This window comes from Pseudonaja textilis, chromosome 13, assembly GCF_049901715.1.
Source record: "Pseudonaja textilis isolate UNSWEBS1 chromosome 13, rPseTex1.2, whole genome shotgun sequence".
Lineage (NCBI taxonomy): Eukaryota > Metazoa > Chordata > Lepidosauria > Squamata > Elapidae > Pseudonaja > Pseudonaja textilis.
The window spans coordinates 42334-63618 of NC_142002.1; the positions used below are offsets into that span (position 1 = coordinate 42334).

At 43.9% G+C, this 21285-nt stretch overlaps 1 protein-coding gene across 4 annotated transcripts in view; it reads right to left on the reverse strand.

Annotated features, from left to right (window-relative positions):
• MAN2A2 (mannosidase alpha class 2A member 2) overlaps positions 1-21285 on the reverse strand; it is a 36020-nt gene that overhangs the window by 6359 nt on the left and 8376 nt on the right. For 2 of the 4 annotated variants that reach the window (XM_026709238.2, XM_026709242.2), the window contains exons 4-11: positions 9781-9952; positions 6839-6966; positions 1604-1777; positions 1098-1284; positions 768-945; positions 469-671; positions 197-379; positions 3-117 (exon numbers count right to left, since the gene is read on the reverse strand). In XM_026709238.2, the coding sequence (XP_026565023.1) occupies positions 3-117; positions 197-379; positions 469-671; positions 768-945; positions 1098-1284; positions 1604-1777; positions 6839-6966; positions 9781-9952 (1340 nt within the window). The remainder of the gene's footprint in view (positions 1-2; positions 118-196; positions 380-468; positions 672-767; positions 946-1097; positions 1285-1603; positions 1778-6838; positions 6967-9780; positions 9953-21285) is intronic. The other 2 variants (XM_026709239.2, XM_087941787.1) reach the window with 1 other exon arrangement.

Here is a 21285-nt window from a genome sequence, read left to right on the forward strand (position 1 = left end):
ACTGTGCCAAGGAAGGGCATTGCCATGTCGTAGTGGTAGGCTTCCTTGTCTGCCAGGACCAGGTAATGGGCAGCATTGATGATGACCCTCTTGGCATTCATCAGCGAGTGAAGCAGTCTGTTGTGGAAGAAGAAGGTCAGCCAGGCATGAAGCTGAGTTCTGTTGCCCCTGTCCAGCAGCCCAGGTTTACTCCTACCTGACACCATAGTCCACTACTACTGCTTCCTTGGCAGTGCCAGTAATGGCATCGTGATGCTGGAAGAGTCCCAGATTGCGCCGGGCATCTGTGAGCATGGCATAATCGGACAGTGGGTACCTACTCTCTAGGCCAGCGTGGCGGGCGTGACTCAGAGCCAAGCTGTATAAGGTTTCGGCAGCCCTGTGGCAATAGGGCAAAGAGCCCATTAGGTTCACAGTGCTGGGATATGATTCCCCAGCAGAGCGCCACCCCCTCAGCAGGCCACTCACCGGAGATGGGCCTCGAGCACTCGTCCCATGCTCTTATAGAAAGGCCGGGAAGTATAGTAGCCTGTCCAGTAGTGGTCTTCCCGGTCTGCGTAGGAAAAAAAGTCCCCACTGAGCACCGGGAAGCCAGGTGGGCGCATGCCTGGGACAATACCCATCTGCTTGTAGAGGGCATCAAAATAGTCTGAGAGCGTCCCAAACTGGGCCTGCGGGAGAGAGTGAACATCATGTCAGAGGCCAGGACCTCAGCGAGACACCACCCCACCCTGCCTTTATGCTCCTTTCCCAAGATTGGGCAGCACCTGGACGTGCAGCTCTGGGCGAGCATTCAGGAAGTCAAAGAGACGCTGGTAATTGAGGAACTGGGCATCCCATTCCTGGGGCTTGTCATAGCGGAAGTCATCTCCCAGGGGCACCAGCAAGACGCTGCTTCGGAACAGCTTGGACTTCTTCCGATACTGGTCAAGCAGAAGCTGTGCCCTGGGAAGGGAGGAAGCCAGGCTGGCTGACAAGGCCCCTGAGCCTGCTTGGAAAGTAGGGCAAGAGCAAATGGGCTGCGAGGAAGAAAGCAGGAAGGGCTGCAAGTGCGTTGGAGAGGCAGGGCTGGTCCAGACCCACTTTCGGTCACTCACCGCTCGGCCACATTGGTACTGGTGATGGCCTTGGGAGGGACTTTCCAGGGACAGTTGATGCGCCCGCCTGGCAGCCTCTTGAAGTCAAATTGGCAGCAGATTTTTGGGTCAGGCCCACAAGTGTGGGGCACATCGTAACTGTAGAAAGGCATCATGTGGCAGAGGAGGTCTGTGCTGGAGTCTGGATCTGGGGGAGGGGGGGAAATCAGAACAGATTCACGCTCCCGTGTGCCCAAACAGCCCCCCAGATCCCACAGGGACCAAAGCAGTCTAGCCAAGTGACATGGGGGAGGGGAGCATATCCTGGCCGTTGGGGAGAGAGGCAGGCTATGTGTGGTTGGTTTTTTGGGGGGAGGCAATAGGAAGAGGTATGTTGGGTACGTTTCCTGCCTTGAGCTATTTGTAAAATTAATAAAGGTTTAATTAAGAAAGAAATAATTCCAAGGGGGCTGCCCCGGTCCTCAGCGAAGAAGAGTGAGTGCAAAGCAGGGTCCCAAGGGCCTCACCCCAGCTCTGCCTCCAGATGAACTCCAGGTTCTGGGTAGCTGCAAAGTGCTTCTTGATGGCATAGTGGACCCGCTGGATGAGCATGCTTGTCAGGTTAGCCCGGCGCAGGAGATAAGGCATCGTGGCACTGTGACCAAAGGGATCCACTGCCCAGCCGGAGCGTGGCGTCACCCCTGCCAAAGAGAGAGGAGACACTACCAAGGCCAGCTGCAGCCCTCCTGCCCCGCCAAGGCAACATCCTTGCTGGCAGGAGGAGAGAAAGGCTTGTTGGTGTGGGGGGGTGGAATTGGGGGGGATTCCTGCAGTTCCCACACTTTTTCCCAATAGCGTGTCTTGCAGACAGTCAGGGGGGGCTCTTCCCCTTCAAATGCAAAGAGAAGCAGATAAAAACAGGCAGTCAGGATCACCTGGCATGTCTTCAGTGGCAGGTCTGGGCAGACCCGGCCTAAGATTTGTGCCGCCAGTTAGAGGAAGACTACCTTCACTGTTTCCTCTATTCTTTGTTAGTAGGGGCAGGAACAGGACACTTCCTGGTCTTCAAGACATTTTACCTCCACCTCCATCAAATCAAGGAAAGAACTCTGGCTCTGCATCAGGCCTGGCTTCTACCTTTGCATCAGGCCCTTCAAAGAGGCAATGGCCAGTTGAATATAGTCCAAAGCAACCTTTTGCAAACTGTTTGAGTGATTTGGCTCAAGGCCTGCCTCTTTGGTGGTTATAGCCACCAGGAAGGGAATAAGAGACATTGCTTTGCAAAAGGGCTTTTCAAGCTTTTATATTTTACTCAGACTTATTTAGTGAACAAAGAATCTATCTGATGCAATCAAAGCTTTTAAGCTAAAATAGAACTTCTATAGCTCTAATCCTCAAGTTATGTTATTAGGCACTCCTCTGAGTAATAGAGGAGAACGTAAAGATGGATATGAACAATAGGTCTAGATGGATTTTCTATGGGATGGCATAAACATTGACTGTATTTTATGCTTGCTGTTAATCTTGCTGTACAATGAGATTTTGAAACTGGCATTCCATGTACTTTTTAAAAATGAAGCGTATGTCAGAGTTATACCAAGACCCAGTAAAGATTATACATTATATGCAAAGTATTGTCATATTTCATTGATTAAAGCAGACATTATGTTTACTGTTTTTAGCGAGTGATTTCGTCAGTAAGTGAGAATGGTAATGTTTGGTTATTAGTGGATTTGATTGATTTACATAAAGAAAGCTGCAATTCTATTGCTCAAAAAAATCTTTGAGTGTGTGGGAATGGATAAGTTAACTGTGGAACTAAAAGAGAAAGCTGACACATAATACAATGCAATATGGGAAACATGGTATATCTGGATTGACAATAGATATAAGAATAGAAAATGTAAATAATGTATATAAATAGTTATGAGGGTACGGAAGTAAGTGTGTATTGAAAGATTGGATAGGATGTATAAATGTATATGTATTGTCACAGTATTGTTCAATTAGTAATGGTATTATTAGGCTTGAAAATAAGCATTTGGGTTTATTTTCGGGGAAGTTTTATTTTTATTTTTTGAAATGCAGGAGGCAGCGAGCACAGTCACCTCATGGCTGCTGGGCCCCTTAACTGCGGCTGTGCTGCTGTTCATGCGCGCAATGGCACAACCTTGCACACCTTTGCAGGGGCTGCAGCAGCGGCGTAACGAGTCTCACAAAGATTCATTTCTGGCAGAATTTGTGGGAGAGAAAGAAAGACCAGGGTTTCTGCTTTCTTTCTCTCCCCCAAACTCTGTCAAAAATTAGTCTTTGTGAGACTCGTCGCACCACTGCCGCAGCCTCTTGGAGCAGGACTCTGCAAGGTTTGTTGTGTTGTTGCGTGCACGAGCAGTGGCACCACTGTGAGGTTTGACATACTGGTGCAGCCATGAGCAGCAGGACATCAGCTGTGCTGGTATGATGAAGCTTGTGGCTGTGTTCGGGTGCTGCCATTCACACACACAATGGCACAACAAGCCTTGCAACATCCTGCTCCAAGAGGCTGCAGTGCCGGCACGAGTGTAACAAAGACTCATTTCTGGCAAAATTTGGGGAAAGAAAGAAAGACTTCTGCTGCTTTCATTGCACGCAGCCAAAAGTTTGCAAAAGGTGGGAAGATGAAATACCAAACTCAACACATACTCACACCTCGTGTATGGGCCGCCCCCGAGCAGAGCAGAGGTGAGGAGGCCATCGGAGGAGCCCCGCACTGCCCCCGCCTGCTTCAGCTTTGCCTTTGCCAGGGCGGCAGGCACTAGAAGGGTGCTGTGCCAAAGCCTCCCCACCGCTTGGTTTGGGGCGGACAGTGCCCAGCAGGCCCAGGTGTGGTGAGCGGGCAGTGGGTGGAGTGGAGAAGAGAAAGAGTGGAGAGGAAGCTCTTTCAAACAGCATTGCCTACAATTCTTGTTACTCCCCTCTGTCATTTCTCTCTCTTTCTCATTCTCTCTCACACACAGAGACATTTGATTGCTTAAAAGGGAAAGGCTGGGCTTTGCTTCTATCATAAGCACGCACTTCCCACAATGTTCTGCAATTGCCTATCCTTTTCTCAAGCAGCAGCAGGGTAGACGCAGGGGAGGGGAGCCAATTCTGATGGACCGCATGGCTTTCTGCCTCATAGTAGCAGCAGCCTAAGCAACACCAGAGCTCCAGGCCTGGCAGAGCATAAATCGTGCTCGCCGCCTGCTCCATAGCCACAAGGTGAGCTGCGGAACAGAGAGGCCCTTCACTGCAAGGTTGCCTGGTGCCATGGGTAGGGCTGGGGCTAGCAAGAGTGCGCTGGAAATATCTCCAGGCACCTAGAGAGACAAAATTCCTGGCCCTCGCTGGGTCAGCTGATCCACGGGCCACGATGAAGGGGCCCAGCAGCCATGAGGTGACCGGAGAAGGGAATAGCTGCCTCCTGTGCTGGCCACGCCCATCCCCTTCACTAGGGCTTATTTTTAGGGTAGGGCGCATATTAGGCTCATCCCAAAATAATCAGGCTAGGGCTTATTTTGAGGGTAGGTCGTATTTTCAGGGAAACACGGTATTAAGCAAGTCAGTCATATTTATAATAGCTTGCATAACTTCTTAAAATATACAGATAATTCTTAGTTAACAACCCCTTTTTCAGTGACCATTTGAAGTTAAAAAGGGAGCCCTAAGATGGAGCCTTGTATTGCAGTCTTCACAGACTCCCCATTGTCATGTGATTACAATTTAGGCACTTGGCAACTGGCTGGCAGCTGCAAGGGTAACAGGGTTCTGCCATCATATGATCGCCAGTTCTGACCTTCAGTGCCAGGTTCACAAATAGCAATCACATGACTGTGGGACACTTCAAGTGTGCAAGATTTGTGTAATGCTGGCAACTGGAATGGCCACAAGTGCTATTGTTGGTCAATGTGGTCACGTGACATCTCATTCTACAACCATGTTGCTTAGCAAAAGAGTGGCTGACCTCAATTACAATCGGTAAGCAAGGACTATCTGTCAATCGGCATTATATGCTGATAGGATTTTGTTTTTTATTTCTGACCTTCATAATTCAATTCCAGCTCTGGTGCATTTGATTGGGGCATTTGGGCAAACTGAAGGATGTTTCAGCGTGTCGAGTTCAGAGACCTGCGGCAAGAGAAGCCTCTTGTTCCCCTGTCCAAGTCCAGAGAGGTCAAGACAGAAGCAGCAACTTCTGGAGAAGCTCCAAGGGAAACCCTTACCCCTCGCTCCCTTGGATCTGCCACTAGGTCACTGGAGAGTAGCTGAAGCTACAGAGCTTGACAAGACCCTGAGGGGCCCCTCCTGGCTTCTTCCATCATAGTTAGGTCTAGTCAATTATCGAGCTTGGCTGGTTGATTGGTAGTTTCTGTTCTTTGATGGAATATGGAGGAAAGATCCAAGATGGAAGTTTCTGCTGGGGTGGCCTGGGTGGCCCTGCCTTCTTTCCTTCTGGGATGCCATCTAGCCCCATCACCATGACAGCAGCAGGGAGAGGATCTTTGACCTCACCAGTGCATTCTTTGCCACACTATGAGTTTAATCGCATTTGCTTTTCCTTATTTTAAGACACATGTGTTGGGATTCTAAATTCTGTTGATGATAGTGCCTTTTTTAAATTCTCATTTATTAGTCTAACCTCCATATGAACTGCCTCCTCTTCTCTGTTTCAAGCTACCCAAGGTTACTAAAATGCTTTTGAGAACTGTGTGACTTTCATGGAGGAAAAAGAAAGAGGGGGCATAATGAACCCCCTCTAATAAGATCAGCCATGGAAGAATCCGAGCTAAACAGAAACCAATGTTTCTGTTTCCAGGCTATCTCTTGGCTCCAATTTTTCTTCTGAGTCTGGTGTCTGATGAAGTTTCAGTTTGAATGGATTTTCCCTCAATCACACAGCTCATGGAAGACCAGGAGCACCACCTATGCTCCGGCACAAAGGGCAGGGTCTAAGTCTAATAAGTAATAATGTAAAAACAGACATCAGTTAAAAAAGAGTGAAATGGTCAGAGGTGGTTGTAGATACAGTGCAAAATGCCTTACATGGTACAAGGACAATACCTTGGAAAGTTCCCCCCTTGGCATATCTTGATGCCTTTGGATGTTTGGATATAGTGTGTTTGGATGATCAACAACTTAAAGCCCTATTTGTGTAAACCAGCTCAAATTCCAAAAACATTGGTTAGACCAATACTTCAGTTATGTTAGGACAGACTTGACTAATTCTTTATGAAAAGCAAAGCCACATAAAGGATAAATGTTGTTTATATTTTTTTAAAAAAATGGAAATATAGAGTTCGGCACACAGTAATCATAATTTGATTTAAATAAATAACTAACAAAAATTGATCTAGGAATTTAATTTCACATGAGTCTATAGAAGGCAGAATACGAAATAGCCTTTACTGAGCTGTGTAACAGAGTTTCCCCAAGCATTCTCTGAAACCACACTAGGTCCATCAGGGGCCGGGGGCAAGCTGATCGAATGGGCCCCACCTCTCTACAGTGCGGGGCAGCTGTGGAGAACTCTAAGGCCAAAAGAAAGTGGTACGTCATAGCAAGAGGCTGATGTTATTGTCCCCCAAATCCAGATTACAACAACACTGCCTGGAGCTACTGGAGTGCCCAGCTACAAAGATGGAATTCCTCCCAAGTGGCCCCAAACCCCTTCCAGGCGATGCCATCACCAGTGCTTCTGCCTGGCCCTCACACACCACACCGCTGGCTTCAACTGTGGCACTCACCAATGTTCTTCTCCAGCCACTGGTGCCCTTCAATGAGCTGGTCAATCATGGCAAAATAGTGGGAATTAGCTTCATCTGGCATCACCCAGCCCCCCGTGGCCATCTCAAGTTGCCCATTCCCTATGAGCCTGCAAACAAGAAGTCTATGTCAAAAACTCTCCAAAGGAGGGAAGTGCAAAACTGTCTGAATATTCAAAATGTCTGAATATTCAAAATAGACTGGGTCAACCATTTCTGAAGCATTTTATCCATTATGAGCTGATTCAAATTCAAGACTTCTCATTTCTGGAATGATTTGAATAATTTGCTTGGAACCTGTAATATAACATTTTGAACTAAAGATGCTCAGATGTAAAATATTTTCACCTTCCTGCTCACTCAAGCAATGGTCTAGATATCCTTCAAGATTGATTCAAACTTTTAAAAATTGGTCAAAATATCCCACAAATAAAACAACATCCAGGAACAGAATTTCAGAGTTTGCACCATATGGTTAAGTACAAAGTACACTTAGCATACCGCAATGGCAGTTTTCACATAACACCCAAGCCACACAAACTCCCTTTCAGCTTAACACGATGGCCTGGTTCATGCACAAATATACTGTATAACAGCATGGAATAGTATTGCAAGGGGATGAAAGTGAAAGATTTGGAATAAATGAAAATAGTTTGTGAATGCTAATGGAGGGAAATGGAAGTGAATGGCGATTCCAACAGTAAACTTAACTGGGGGAGCTGAAGCTCTTTGCTGTGGAGGAAAATGAAAGAAAAGCAAGGCTGCCTGGACATGGCAGGGCTGGAGGTGCTTGGGGGCCCCTGGAAGGAGCGGGCTGCACAGTGGGCCTACAGTAGCCAGTCACTCTGACAGGAGGGTCTGCAGCTGCTTTAAGGAGAGCAGGGAGAATCATGATGCAGCAACTGAAAGATGGGGGAGTCTGTGGGAGAAGACTGACCCAGGAGGGAAACTATTCCATGCAGTGTTGCAGATAGCAGAAGCAGGGGCAGAAATGTAGGGTGCGTTTTCATTTTTGATGCAAGCGGTGGTTGATTTACTGATTGAGTAGCCACATTCTGAGTACTGGCAACTTCCTGTGGACAGTGCCATGTTTCAAGAAAGTTAATGAAACAAATTGTCATGCATGAAGACGATCAGCTGGCATCTAAGAGACTGGCTTGGCAGGGGAGGGATTAGACTCCCAGAGAAATGTGGCAGATGGAAGAGCTTTGTTGGAAAGGAAGAAAATGGAGGAATGGTAGAGGAAAAAGCAGGAGAGGGCCATCTTGGGTGAGAGCTGCAGTGTGGTGTTCCAGGGATAAGAGACCAGGATGGACAGGCCTTCAGGAACTGGGTGAGAGCTTAGAGGATTGTATAGTATTGGATAGGTGAATCTTGGTAGCTGTCAGTTGGGTACGTGAGGCTTGAGATGACTGACAAGCAACTGTCAGGTATACTTGAGAGATTCTGATTATGAAGAGAAAAAGAGAGGCCTAGAAATGGCCTCTTCAGGCAGGTTTACTGGAGAACTGGGCTTATTAGGGATCATAAAAGGAGGTAGAGTATGGAGAAAGAGATGAAGATCAGATCAGAGGAAGGGCAGAGGAAGTGATGACAGGAGGCAAGGGGAAGGCTGTTCTTGGGGAAGTGGCATGGATTGTTTAAGACCAAGTCCCACATGGACTCTCCTGTCTTCTACCCTCAAGCTAGATTACCAAGTCCTCAGAAACCCTTAATCTGCTTCTTATTGCCAAATTCAATTTTCTCTGTAATAAAGTTCTCTGCACCCACAAACTCATTGTGGACAGAAGGACAGGCCTGACCTATGTTACCACGATGCGCAAAGGGCAAGGATATATGCAAATCCAGAAAAATGAGTTAATTTGGTGATAAGTTTAATGTACTGTGGAACCAGTAGTAGGATTCTAATGTTTTTACTACCAGTTCTATGGGCGTGGTTTGGTGGGCGTGGCAGGGGAAGGATACTGATTTACGTGCCCATTTTCTCAGATTCAGAATTATTTTGTTGCTACCACTTGATTTCCAGTAAAAGATTATCTTTTCTCTGATTAATGGAGTCTGAGTATTTCTTCCTTGGATTTTGAATGGACCACCAGCTGACGTTTACTATGAAATCTACAGTCAGAGGTGGTATTTACTGGTTCTCTGAACTACTCAAAATTTCCGCTACCAGTTCTCCAGAACTGGTCAGAACCTGCTGAATGCCACCTTTGTGTGGAACCCAGATCTCATGTGTGAATAAGTGATGCTGCTTTTATGTTATGTAGCTGTTGTTCTATATTATCTCATGGATGCCTTGCTATCTCTTAAGAATACCCCTGTGTCACCTATGTAATATTACCAGTATTTCTTTGCCTGTATGTATTGAAGGACTCTGTCTTTCTTTGCATTTTCTGGCTTGTTATTCCTATGCAATCTTTTATATCATTCTCTTATATTTCTCCTCTATCTTTGAAATATTTGTTTCCTGTAACTCTCTCCATTCCACCAGGTTTACATTTTTAACACTTAACATCCTACTGATTTTTTTATAAGTCTGGTATAAAGGTGGGTGGAAAACCAATTCCCAAATTCCTCAAATGAAATCTGGGAGCAGTTTTTCCAGTTTTTGAGGGTGACAGAGAAAACACAAAACAATATATGATGTCCAAGTTACTTAGGGTAATATTCTTGCTCATGGACTCTATTGCTCAAAACAAACTGTGCATCTTTTGCTGCAGTCTAGTTCCTCTGGTATTTCTGCACACAGGATTACCCACCTCTGTGGCTGAAATACTTACATTTCTGCACCAAGCTCTTTCATGGCATGGATGAGGCCAACTAAGCTACCTTACACTCAACCCATGATATGATCCTTCTAAAATTATGCTTCCCAAATTCCAAAATCAGAAAATAAATCACAGACACACATCAATCGCAGTTACCTGCGGACTGCAGCCTGTTTTTGGCTGCTGATGTTGTCCCACCATTTGGAGAAGAAGGAGATTTCGGACCAGATGAAGCGCCGCCGTGGGTCTTCCTGCAGCTTCAGCACCATGTTGTTCAGAATGTGCTGAGTCTGGTCAACATAGTATTTGTCAAACGTCTTGATCCAGCCTTTGGGTAAGAGACAAGGAAGCATAAAAATACACTCATCACAAATATGTCAAAACACTAGCTCTTGACAACAAGAAGGAGATGTCAGGAAGATAAATTGAACAAAAATATGCTATTGTGGTCTTAATTTGCTACACATCTCTCATTATATCATTTCAAGGAATTGTAATGATTTTAGCTCAAAATTTGAACAAAAGAGCCAAGAAAAAGATAGAGAACAAACATTGTTCACATCACCCAGCCTAATTGAAATTTACAGACCAATCTCCTTATGCTGCATCACCTGTAAAGTAATGGAATCAATTATCAACCAATCCATTATCCTCCACTTAGAGACAAACAACCTACTCTCTAATAAACAATTTGGTTTCAGAAAAAAACTATCCTGTAATCTGCAACTCTTACACTGCAGAAACATATGGACTACACAACTCAATCAGGGCAAAACAATAGACGCAATCTACATAGACTTCTGTAAAGCCTTTGATTCAGTGGTACACGACAAATTACTCCTAAAACTAAAATCTTATGGTATCTCTGGACACCTGCATAACTGGATAGAAGTATTCCTGTCAAACAGACAACAAATGGTCAAAATTGGGAGTTTCCTATCAAATTCTGTACCTGCCAATAGTGGTGTCCCCCAAGACAGTGTTCTAGGACCAACTCTCTTCATACTCTACATAAATGACCTCTGTGATCACATTAAGAGCAACTGCATTCTCTTTGCTGATGATGTAAAGCTGTTCAATACCACAGACAATACTGCTACCCTTCAAAAAGACCTCAACTATGTATCAGAATGGTCAAACAAATGGCAACTTCAAATCTCAACAAATAAATGCTCTGTCTTATATATTGGCAAAAAAAATCAGAAAATAAAATACAAGCTGTTGATGATCCAAACTCTGCCAAGGACCTTGGAATACTCATCTCTAATGATCTAAGTGCTAGAGCCCACTGTAACTACATAGCCAAAAAGGCATTAAAAGTTGTTAACCTAATCCTACGTAGCTTTTTCTCTGGTAATATCACACTACTAACTAGAGCATACAGAACATTTCCTAGACCAATAGTCGAATACAGCTCATCATTCTGGAATCCACATTACGTATCTGATATTAGCACAGTTGAGAAAGTCCAGAAATATTTCACAAGAAGAGTTCTCCACTCCTCTACTCATTGTAGAATACCTTATGCCACCAGACTTGAAATTCTAGACCTAGAAAACCTTGAATTATTCCATCTTCGGTCTGATCTAAGTATGGTATATAAAATCATACATTGCAATGACTTACCTGTCAATGAATACTTCAGCTTCAACCATAACAACACAAGAGCAAACAATAGATACAAACTCAAGGTTAACCGCACGAAAATTGATTGCAGGAAATACGACTTCAGCAACAGACTGGTCAATTTCTGAAATACTCTACCTGACTCTGTGGTTTCTTCCCCAAACCCCAAAAACTTTAACTTTAGACTGTCTACTATTGACCTCACCCCTTTCCTAAGAGGTCTGCAGGGGCCGTGCATAAGTGCACCAACGTGCCTACTGTCCCTGTCCTATTGTTTCTTTTATTTTTCTTATATGTACCCATTTCATGTATTCATAACTATGTATATACTTATACCTATTATCTTGTAAGCGATTGAAAAATCAAAATAAATAAATAAAACAACATGGTATACCATGAAGGCAATAAGAGACAAATGTATAAATAAAATGCAGGATAGGAAAGAAATCTGCATAGATTATGAACTTCAGAAACTAAGGATTTCTGGATATAATATAAAATTTTCTGTTAACACATGCTTGTAACTGGAAATGAAAAGAAAAAATATCAAAGTTTTAGACACTGACAAAATATCAATCCAAATTTTAATACAAAAACACTATAAATTTGACAATAAAACTTCAAGATTATTGGCAAGTGTTTTAAAAATGAAAAAGTGTATATGAAGCCAATGAAAGATATTAAAAACCCACTGTCACAAATATTAATATTAGTAAAAAGTATTCAATTCTTAGACTCATTTGCATATTAAGAAGTTGATTATATTTTTGAAAATATTAAAAATGGAAAGTCTCCAGGTCCTAACCAGTTAACAGATTCTAAAAGACATTTAGACATTATTCTAAAAGACATTATTGATTGCTCCACCAGAATTTTTCTCATTAAGCAAAATCGCAGCATAACCCCAAAAAAGCTTAATTCCTAAACTAGGTAAAGATCTGATAGAAGCTTCTTACAGACCTGTCTCTCTCCTTAATCCATCAATCAGAATAGAGTTGGGTCTTGGAAATCTTCTAGTCCAGCCCCCTGCTCAAGCAGAACTAGACTAAGGGTGTCAAATTTACATTGTCACATGATGTATCACAACTTTTTCCCCTTTGCTAAACTGGGCATGGCTAGCGTGTGACACATCTGGCCCATGGGCCACAAGTTTGACAGCCCTGCCCTATACCATTTCAGATAAGTGACTGTCCAGTCTTTTCTTAAAAACCTCCAGTGATGAAACACCTACAATTTCTGAAGGCAAGCTATTCAATTGGCTAATTGTCCTCACTGTTAGCAAGTTTCTCCTTAGTTCCAAATTGCTTCTCTCCTTGATTAGTTTCCATCCATCGTTTAAGTGACCATCCATTAGGACTCCAAAGTGTCTCTCTCACAGTTACTGTTTTTGAGTCAGGCTTTATCTAATCTGTACTTGTACCTTTGTTTTTTCCTGCCCAGGTGTAAAACCTTGTTTTTCTCTACATTAAATTTCATGTTGTTGGATGGGGCCCATTGTTCAAGTCTGTCAAGGTCTCTTTGGATCCTGACCTTGTTTTCTGGGGTGTTGGTTATTCCTGCCAGTTTAGTGTCATCTGCAAATTTGTTGATTTCCTCTTCTATCCCCTCATCTAAGTCATTTATGAAGATACTGGAGAGTACTGGGCCCAAGATGGAACGTTGCGGTACCCCACTGCTGTATCCTTCCATGTAGATGTAGTACACGTAATCCCCGAGTTACAACAGCTCACTTAGCGACCATTTGAAGTTATGACATAGCCCCCAGGTACTTACAACCCAGTCCCAAAGTTATAAATGTTGCACCATCACAGCCATTGTTCACTTACAGTCGACAGCAAAAGCAGTGCAACATTGGTCCTGCCTATTCCGCCAGCCCCTGCTGGAGGTCTCCCATTGGGCCTGTGCAGATGCTCTTACCTTGCAACAACCTACTGAGCCATCGGTTCCTTTGCCTGCTTCACTGCATTTGCAGAAAACAGAAGCTTAAAGTAATGAGAGATCACATGAGAGCAGTAGTGCACAATCTCACCCTACTGATCTCATGTGATCTCGCACTATAGTACTTTAGGCCTCTGCTCTCAGCGCACCGAGGCCTGCACAAGATCCACTGAAAAAGGCTTTGCAAACAGAGGGATTTGCAAAAAGCCTCTTGCCCCAGATCTCGTGCAGGCCTTAGTTCGTAGAGAACAGAGGCCTAAATATGTAGTGCGAGATCATGTGAGATCAGTAGCACAAGATGCCATGTTAGTGATCTTGCAAGATTTCACTGCCCCATTTTTTGCGCCCGGCAGGATGAGGGAGAACAATTGTGGGGACCCCAGGGAAGGGAGTATGAGGTATCTCAGTGGGTCTGGGCAGGCCCTTGCGTAGTTTGAAGCAGGTGGCCTGTTCCCAGGAGCTTCTCCACCCTGAGATACCTCATGTGCACTTAACAACCCATGTATTCGATTGGCAAATGAGTGATTGTGGTCAATTTATGTGATTCACTCCTACGAATCTTCAGATTACAAATAAAATTGGCAGGCTCCATTACATTTGTAACACGAAAACTACCTGTACCATTAAGGACTACTTGATTAGTATGGTGGCAACCCCGAGATGGCTCGTCGGACGCTCACCATGTTGCGAGTTGACATAGTTTGTCAGCCAGTTGCAAATCCATCTGGTGGTGATGCTGTCTATCTCACATTTTCTCTAGTTCACCAAGAGGTAGTAGGTTGTGGTCTACTTTGTTGAATGCCTTGCTTTTTGTTTTTCAGTTTATCAGGAGATCTTTGTGGAACCATGCTGGTTTCTTCTTGGAGTTCTTGTTTTACTTTTTCAATCATGTTGTGTTAGACTGGGAGTTTATGATTATATTTTTCAGTGTTTCCCACACTTCTTGAGTTGTTTTTCCCTTCAGGATTTTTATCCATGGAATTTTTCTTAGGGTCTCTGAGTTTGTTAAAATCAGTTCTTTTAACACACTGGTTGGATTATATTCTATTGCTTGTGTTTGCATTATATTGAATTCCAGTATGACGTGGCCACTTTCACCTGAGGTTACAGCAACTTCCATTCCCTCTAACATTTCTTCTCTATTAGGAAGAATTAGGTCCAGTATAGCTTGACTTCTAGTTCCCTCCTCTACCTTTTGGATGACAAAGTTGTCAGCTAGGTTGGTTAGGAATCTGTTTGATCTCCTATTTGCTGCAGTTTGTCTCCCATTTGATATCAGGTTAGTTAAAGTCTCCAGTTACTACTATGGTATGTTTCTTACATACATTTATTAATTGATCATAAATTATATACTAAACTACTAGCCAATCATCTTAAACTAATTATGGGAAAAATTATATACCCTGATCAATCAGCCTTTATTCCAAAATAAATATATTTAGTCTCATCAGAATCTTAAACGTTACACTATTCCTTCTGCTAAAAAATTAGCATGTTTTCTCTATCAGTAGGCTCATGTCAGCTAGCCTACTGCTTGCTAGCATGGAAAAGTGGGGAGAGGTCAGTGGAGAATTTTTCGTTGCAGCTCTGCAACTACAGTCTGGTCTTTGCTTATCTCTCCAAGGTCATTTCTTCTAGCTTTGGCATGCAGTAGCCCTCTGGTTGCTCAGCTATAATGGAGTTGAGCTCTACAGTTTGTTTCAATTTGCTGCTTCATGTGCTTTTGCCTCAGATCTTGTCTGAAACTCGTTGCATTCAGTTCACTCCTGGTAAAAGTACCTTTTCTCTGAATCTGTGGAGCCAAGAGTTTTTCTTTCCTGGGAAATGGACAGAAGCAGTCCTGATAGCTCATTAGATATGGTAGTGTTTCTAACTCTATCTAAACCAACTCTAAAAAGATTTAATTTTGGCATTTATTTTGTCAAATAATCAGATCAAATTATTAGTTTTACCAACACCTAGATAAGAATTTCTACTTAATGATTCTGACACAGTCTCAGCAGGCACCAGATAGTGTGCAGTATTAACCTTGTTATAGAAACATTTGCTTGGAGGAATAAATAAATTAACGGAATAAAAACCAGAGATAAAAAAATACCCATTAAATATATTTGTAAGCAATATGTTACTAACTTCTGCAAATTTTGGTAATACAGTTAAGTGAATTAGGATGGAATGGACGATTTTGTAGAACTATCAATATTAATAGTAAATTGTCAAAAGTCATCATTCATGTTCTTCTACCCTTTTCCTAAACTACCGCAAGAGATAACTGGAATTTCAACTGTATCAGTGAAAAGGATCTCAGTGGAGAAGTTGCAGGCTGGAGTTGGTACAGTGACAGAGAGGGCACCACCTCTGCTTCGCTCTGAGCCATTGGTTGTTTGGTCTGTATTTAATATTTTGCAATTTTAATATAGTTTTATTTTATGGTTGTTTTTATATCTCTTATTATATTGTAAGCTGCCCAGAGTCACTTTGGGCAGTGAAATGGGTGTCTTATAAATTTAATAAATAAATAAACGAAAGCCAAGTATTTCATATATCTAGGAATCAATACCCGTTTTCCCCCTGCAAACTCTGCTGATCAAGCATTTTTTGTTTTAGATGAGGAGTTGATTATATGAAATTAGTAAATGGTCTAGCTTTAAATAATGCTAAAGTGGAACTTCCATAATTATTTCATTGGATATTGACAAGACTATATAAAACACATTAGACTCTTTTCTGAAAATTACATTTTTCTCAGCAAACATGTTAAACTGCTTAAATGCTGCTTGGAAAGGAACTGCTGCCATTTCTTCAGCTGATCCAGCCTTTCGTCAAAAAGCTCTTTGCTTCTCTTGCTCTTCAGCCAGAATTGGCTTCCCTGTAGTTTTGAACAATGAATTGCAGGCCGGCCTTGGAGCAAGCAAACACATCGCTTCCCTCTTCAAAAGGGATCCCATCGCTTCTCACTGGACCAGCTTTCCAGGCTCCCCACCTGAGCTTTACCCCATGGGAGAGAAATTGAGGCACCTTCAGAACGGAACCACCTGAAAGCTCATATTGACAGCTGTGATGGCCTCAGGAGCAGCTGGCCTTCCAAAAGAGGACAAGAGCCCAGGGTCCAGGAAGCCCAGGGATCTCTAGAAAACTCTTAGCAACCCTCCTGTACTGGACATCCCAGGGAAAACCAAAATAAAGTGATGTTATGCATCCCTTCCCATGCCCAGCAGGGGCCACATCTTGGGGCCACATCTTGGATGATTCACAAAATGGCTGCCCTAATCAAAGCAGCCAGGGAAGCGGCATCAATTTCGCTGAAAGATGTCTCTCCCACCACTCTCCCCAGGATACTCACTCTCTACCAACTATGAAGTGAAAGGGGGGCATTTTTTAGGTTGTGAACAAAGCCCTGAGTTTAGCTAACCATGCTTTATATTTTTAAGGAAACTCTGGGAAAATCTAGAGGCATTCTTGACAATGAAGTTGATTCCAGTAGTTTGCTTTGGACTATGCCTGCTTTTTAAAGAATGTTATTCAAAATAATACTTCAACAGTGATAGAGTGGGGGAGTAGGCCTCAGGGGAAACTTCCCTTGGTCCTTTGGGGACCCTAGATGTTTGTAGTGTCATGGAGTCTCTGTTTATCTCCCACACCTAAGAGAAGTCTGCTCTGCCACCTGAGCCTTGGGGAGCTATCGGCATTCCTAGGTAAACCAGACAGGAAACCCAACCAGATTACCAACTTATATCATCAAGTTACACCAGTTGAATCACACCCCTGCTTACAAGTCAACAGATGGTTGTCTGCATCCCACCAACTAGAGTGCATCACCTCCATGAAGGATATGCAGATACATAAAGGATGGATGGATGGATGGAGAGATATGTAGCGTAGTACATCCTTGAATAAAAAGAAAAAAGTGAAAGGAAGAACAAATAGCTGCAGTAAGGGAAAACAGGTGCCCTGGATGGGAAAAAATTGGGCCTGAATGGGGGGAAATTCCACTTCAAGAAGACCAGATGCTGAAAGGGTTAAAGGGAAATTAGATAAAAGGTAGGAAATGCTGGTGACTTTGGGTAAGGCCCTTTCTCAGTCCAGCAACCTCACAGGGTTGTTGTTGTGGGGAAGATTGCATTAACAGAGGGATAGTATCAAGAGCAATTGAAGTATTAGTACCACTTTATAAAGCCTTAGTAAGACCACACTTAGAATACTGCATCAAGTTTTGGTCACCATATTATAAAAAAATGTAGAGATTCTGGAAAGAGTGCAGAGAAGAAGATTTAGCCTGGAGGCTAAAACGTATGAAGAATGATTGATGGAATTGGGTATGTTTAGGCTAGTGAAAAGAAGGGGCGACATAATAGTAGTGTTCCAATATTTAAGGAGCTGCCACAAAGATGAAGGGGATCAACTTATTTTCCAAAGCACAAAAGGCAGGACAAGAAACAATGGATGGAAACAGGGGTGGGATTCAAGAATGTTAACAATCGGTTCTCCGCGTGGTTGTTGGGTGGGCATGGCCATGTGGGTGTGGCCTCCTCGGCCTCCTGCACCATGGCAGGGGGAATGTTTTCACCCTCCCCAGGCTCTGGAGGCTTTCATTGAGCCCCCAGGAGGGTGAAAACAGCTTTCCCTGGGCTCCGGAGGCCCTCCAGAGGCCAGAAACGGGCCTGTTTCTGAACTTCCGGGAGTCCCGTTTTTCACCTCCTCTGGGAGGCTCCAGAGGCTTCCCTCAAGTCTCTGGGAGGATGAAAATGGCCTCCTCCAGGCTCCGGTGGCCGGAAACAGGCCCATATCCAGACTTCCAAGAGGCCCGTTTTTCCGCCCTCCCAGAGCTCCACACGAGCCCTGCACTTAACTGGAATCCAAAACTCCGGGGAGGGGAGGGGAGGGGAGGGGAGGGGTGGGCGGGGCCAGCCAGTCCTTGCAACTACCAGTTCGGCGAACCAGATGTAAAATTAGCATCCGGTTCACTGGAACTGGTCTGAACCAACTGAATCCCATCCCTGGATGGAAACTAACTAAGGAGAGAAGCAACCTAGAACTAAGGAGAAATTTCCTAACAGTGAAAACAATTGACCTGTGGAATGGCTTCCCTCCAGAAGTTGTGGGTGCCCCATCACTGGAGGCTTTTAAGGAGAGACTGGACAGCCACTTGTTCAGGACAGTATAGGGTCTCCTGTTGAGCAGGGGGTTGGACTAGAAGACCTCCAAGGTCCTTTCCAATTCCATTATCCTGTTATTCTGTTAACATTCAAAAGCTGATTATAGATGATTCAGAAGAGGAGCCTTGCACCTCAAGGGATGCACTACAAAGAGTGCTGGGAATCACTGTACCCCATATAGAATATATCACGTCAGAAAGGTTGCTAACAGAGCCAGAATCTCCCCTTTCCTTGGCTCCCTTTCAGAGCCATCTAGAGAACTAACACAAGGGAAGGTCCACAAAACAAAGTCACTCTAATTAGTTGGAATGTGGATGGCTGGTTGTCCAAATGCAGAGCTATGACCTTCATAAGCTTCGTTAATACATCTGCTGTCCTCTCGCTGCAAGAAACCTGGCTTAATAATAGCCCTCATGGGTTTGGGGTTCGTTGGCTCAGGGAGAATTGCCACCTTTGGTCTTGGATGGGGTGGCACTACTCCAAGCAGACCCTATGCGTAATCTAGGGGCTTTCCTGGACTCATCACTCCTGCTTGAAGAGCAGGTGGCAGTCGTGGCCAGGAGAGCCTTTGTGGAACTGCGAGTTGTGCACCAGTTACACCCTTTCCTGGACCAAACGGTCCCTACTCACAGTCACTCATGCCCTAGTCCCATGATGGTGAACCAAGGGCATGTGTGCCACAGGTGGCACGCAGAGCCATTTGTACGGGCACGCAAGCCCCAGCCAAACTTACCTGCACTGCGCATGCACATGCCTCCCAGCTGATTTTTGGCCCATTTGGGGCCGTTTTCGCCCTCCCGAAGGCTGAAGGGAAGCCTCCGCAGCCTGGGGAGGCCGAAAAATAGGCCCTCTGGAAATACTGGAAGTGCCCATTTTCAGCCTCCGGAGGGCCTCTGGAGTCTGGGGGAGGCCTTTTCACTCTCCCAAAGGCTGGAGGGAAACCTCTGCAGCTTTGGGAGGCCGAAAAGTGGGCCTTCCAGGAATACCTGGGACCAGGTTATCAGAGGAAACATCTCTTGCCGGTCACATCTACCCAACCCATTAGAGCGGGGAGGCAGGGAATGCTGCAGGTCCATCCCTGAGGGAGATACACCTGGTGGGATCCAGAAGAAGGGCCTTCTCCGTGGTGGCTCCCTCTCTCTGGAACATCATTCCCCCAGAGATTAGAATGCCTCCCTGTCTAATACTCTTCCAGAAGGCACTGAAGACCTGGTTCTTCCAGAGCAGGATGGAGCCCATCAAATGGCTTGTGTGATCTGCTGTCGTCAGGGCGGGGGTGGGAGTTGTGGGGTCATTACTATTACTACTACTACTACTACTACTACTACTACTACTACTATTATTTTCAGATTTTGTTATATTGTACTTTATTAATTTATTTGATTCTTTTTGTTAGTTTTTTATTGTTTTGTTTTTTAAAATATGGTTTTACATTCTGTAAGCCACCTCGAGTCGCCATGGGTGAATAGGCGGCAATATAAATTAAATAAATAGCTATACAATTTACTCTTTAAATGCCATAGCAGGGGAAGATAGAGGCAGACTTAAAGGGAGCTTCAATATATTAACCACCAGCCTGAATATAACAACCCAAGAACTTCTGCCATTTGAATATTATGCCCTGTCAGTAAAGATTCAATCAGGACCCTGTACTCTAATAATAGTCAAAGTATATTAATTATATTCCACCTTTGAGAAGAAAACACGAGATCAGGAGCTAATGGAACAAATTAGAACATTTCTCAAATAACTTACTTAACAATGCCGATCAACATATATATCGATGGGGGAGATTTAAATTCTAGGGTTGGCTGCTACAATGAAACTCTATATATACAATATAATCAATCTATTTTAGAATCTGACTTTCTTCCTTGTACAAGGAAATCAAAGCAAACTTTGATTTCCTTGTACAAGGACCTTGTTTGTACCTAGCCCAAACTAATAGGCTAAATCTTTATATCTTGAATGTGTCCCTTAAATCAGTTTATGTTTTGGAATGGGCCCAAGAAACCCACAGAAATACACAGACAATGTAATTGTATCTGGAAAGTTTTTAGTTTCTTGACTCTCTTTAAGTTTCCCCCTTATTGTTGATAGCAATAATTTGCCACTTATTCTATGCTCATTACCCTTAGTTGGACAGATCTTCACCAAATCAATGCACGGGTACAATGGTTATCCAATTATAGAGTAAAATGGACCACTAGATAATTCAATAGCTGACCAACTCTTTTGGCACACCACTGTAGGACCTCCTGGGGCTGGCTCATGTCAGCTGAATAGTGTTATATTGCCAGAAATACGGGGAAATCCCTATAGGGAACTTTACAAAGATAGCTCAGTGGCAAATAGATCTTTCTGTACTGACATGGAAAAACTGCCTATTTGGCAAGCAGTAAAACCCAAGGAATTTATGGACTGAATTTTTCACCTCAAATCAGGTGCAAATGCTATTTATACCTGAGCTAATTAAAAATAATCCCTTATGGTGGCATCACCTTTTACAGCATCTATAAATCTGGCTAGATATTTAAGGACTAGGGCCTCACGATCATTATACCTGTCTATAAGAAAGGGAATGAGACCAGTCCTGCCAACTATCGAACTATAAGTCTCCATAATATTATAAGCAAACTTCATGGGGACATCTCCAGTGGAAGCTTAAGTGGAGACTGGATGGAAGAGAAAGGATTATTGGCAGAGAAACAAGCCAGGTTCAAGGAAGGCCGCTCAATAAATGACCAATGTCTTATATATCAACATCTTATTGAGCTGTGATGGTGCAGTGGTTAGAATGCAGTGTTTCAGACAAGCTCTACCGACTGCCAGGAGTTCAATTCTGACCAGCTCCAGGTTGGCTCAGCCTTCCATCCTTCTAAGGTTAGTAAAATGGGGGCCCAGATTGTTGGGGGCAATATGTTTACATTGTAAACCACCC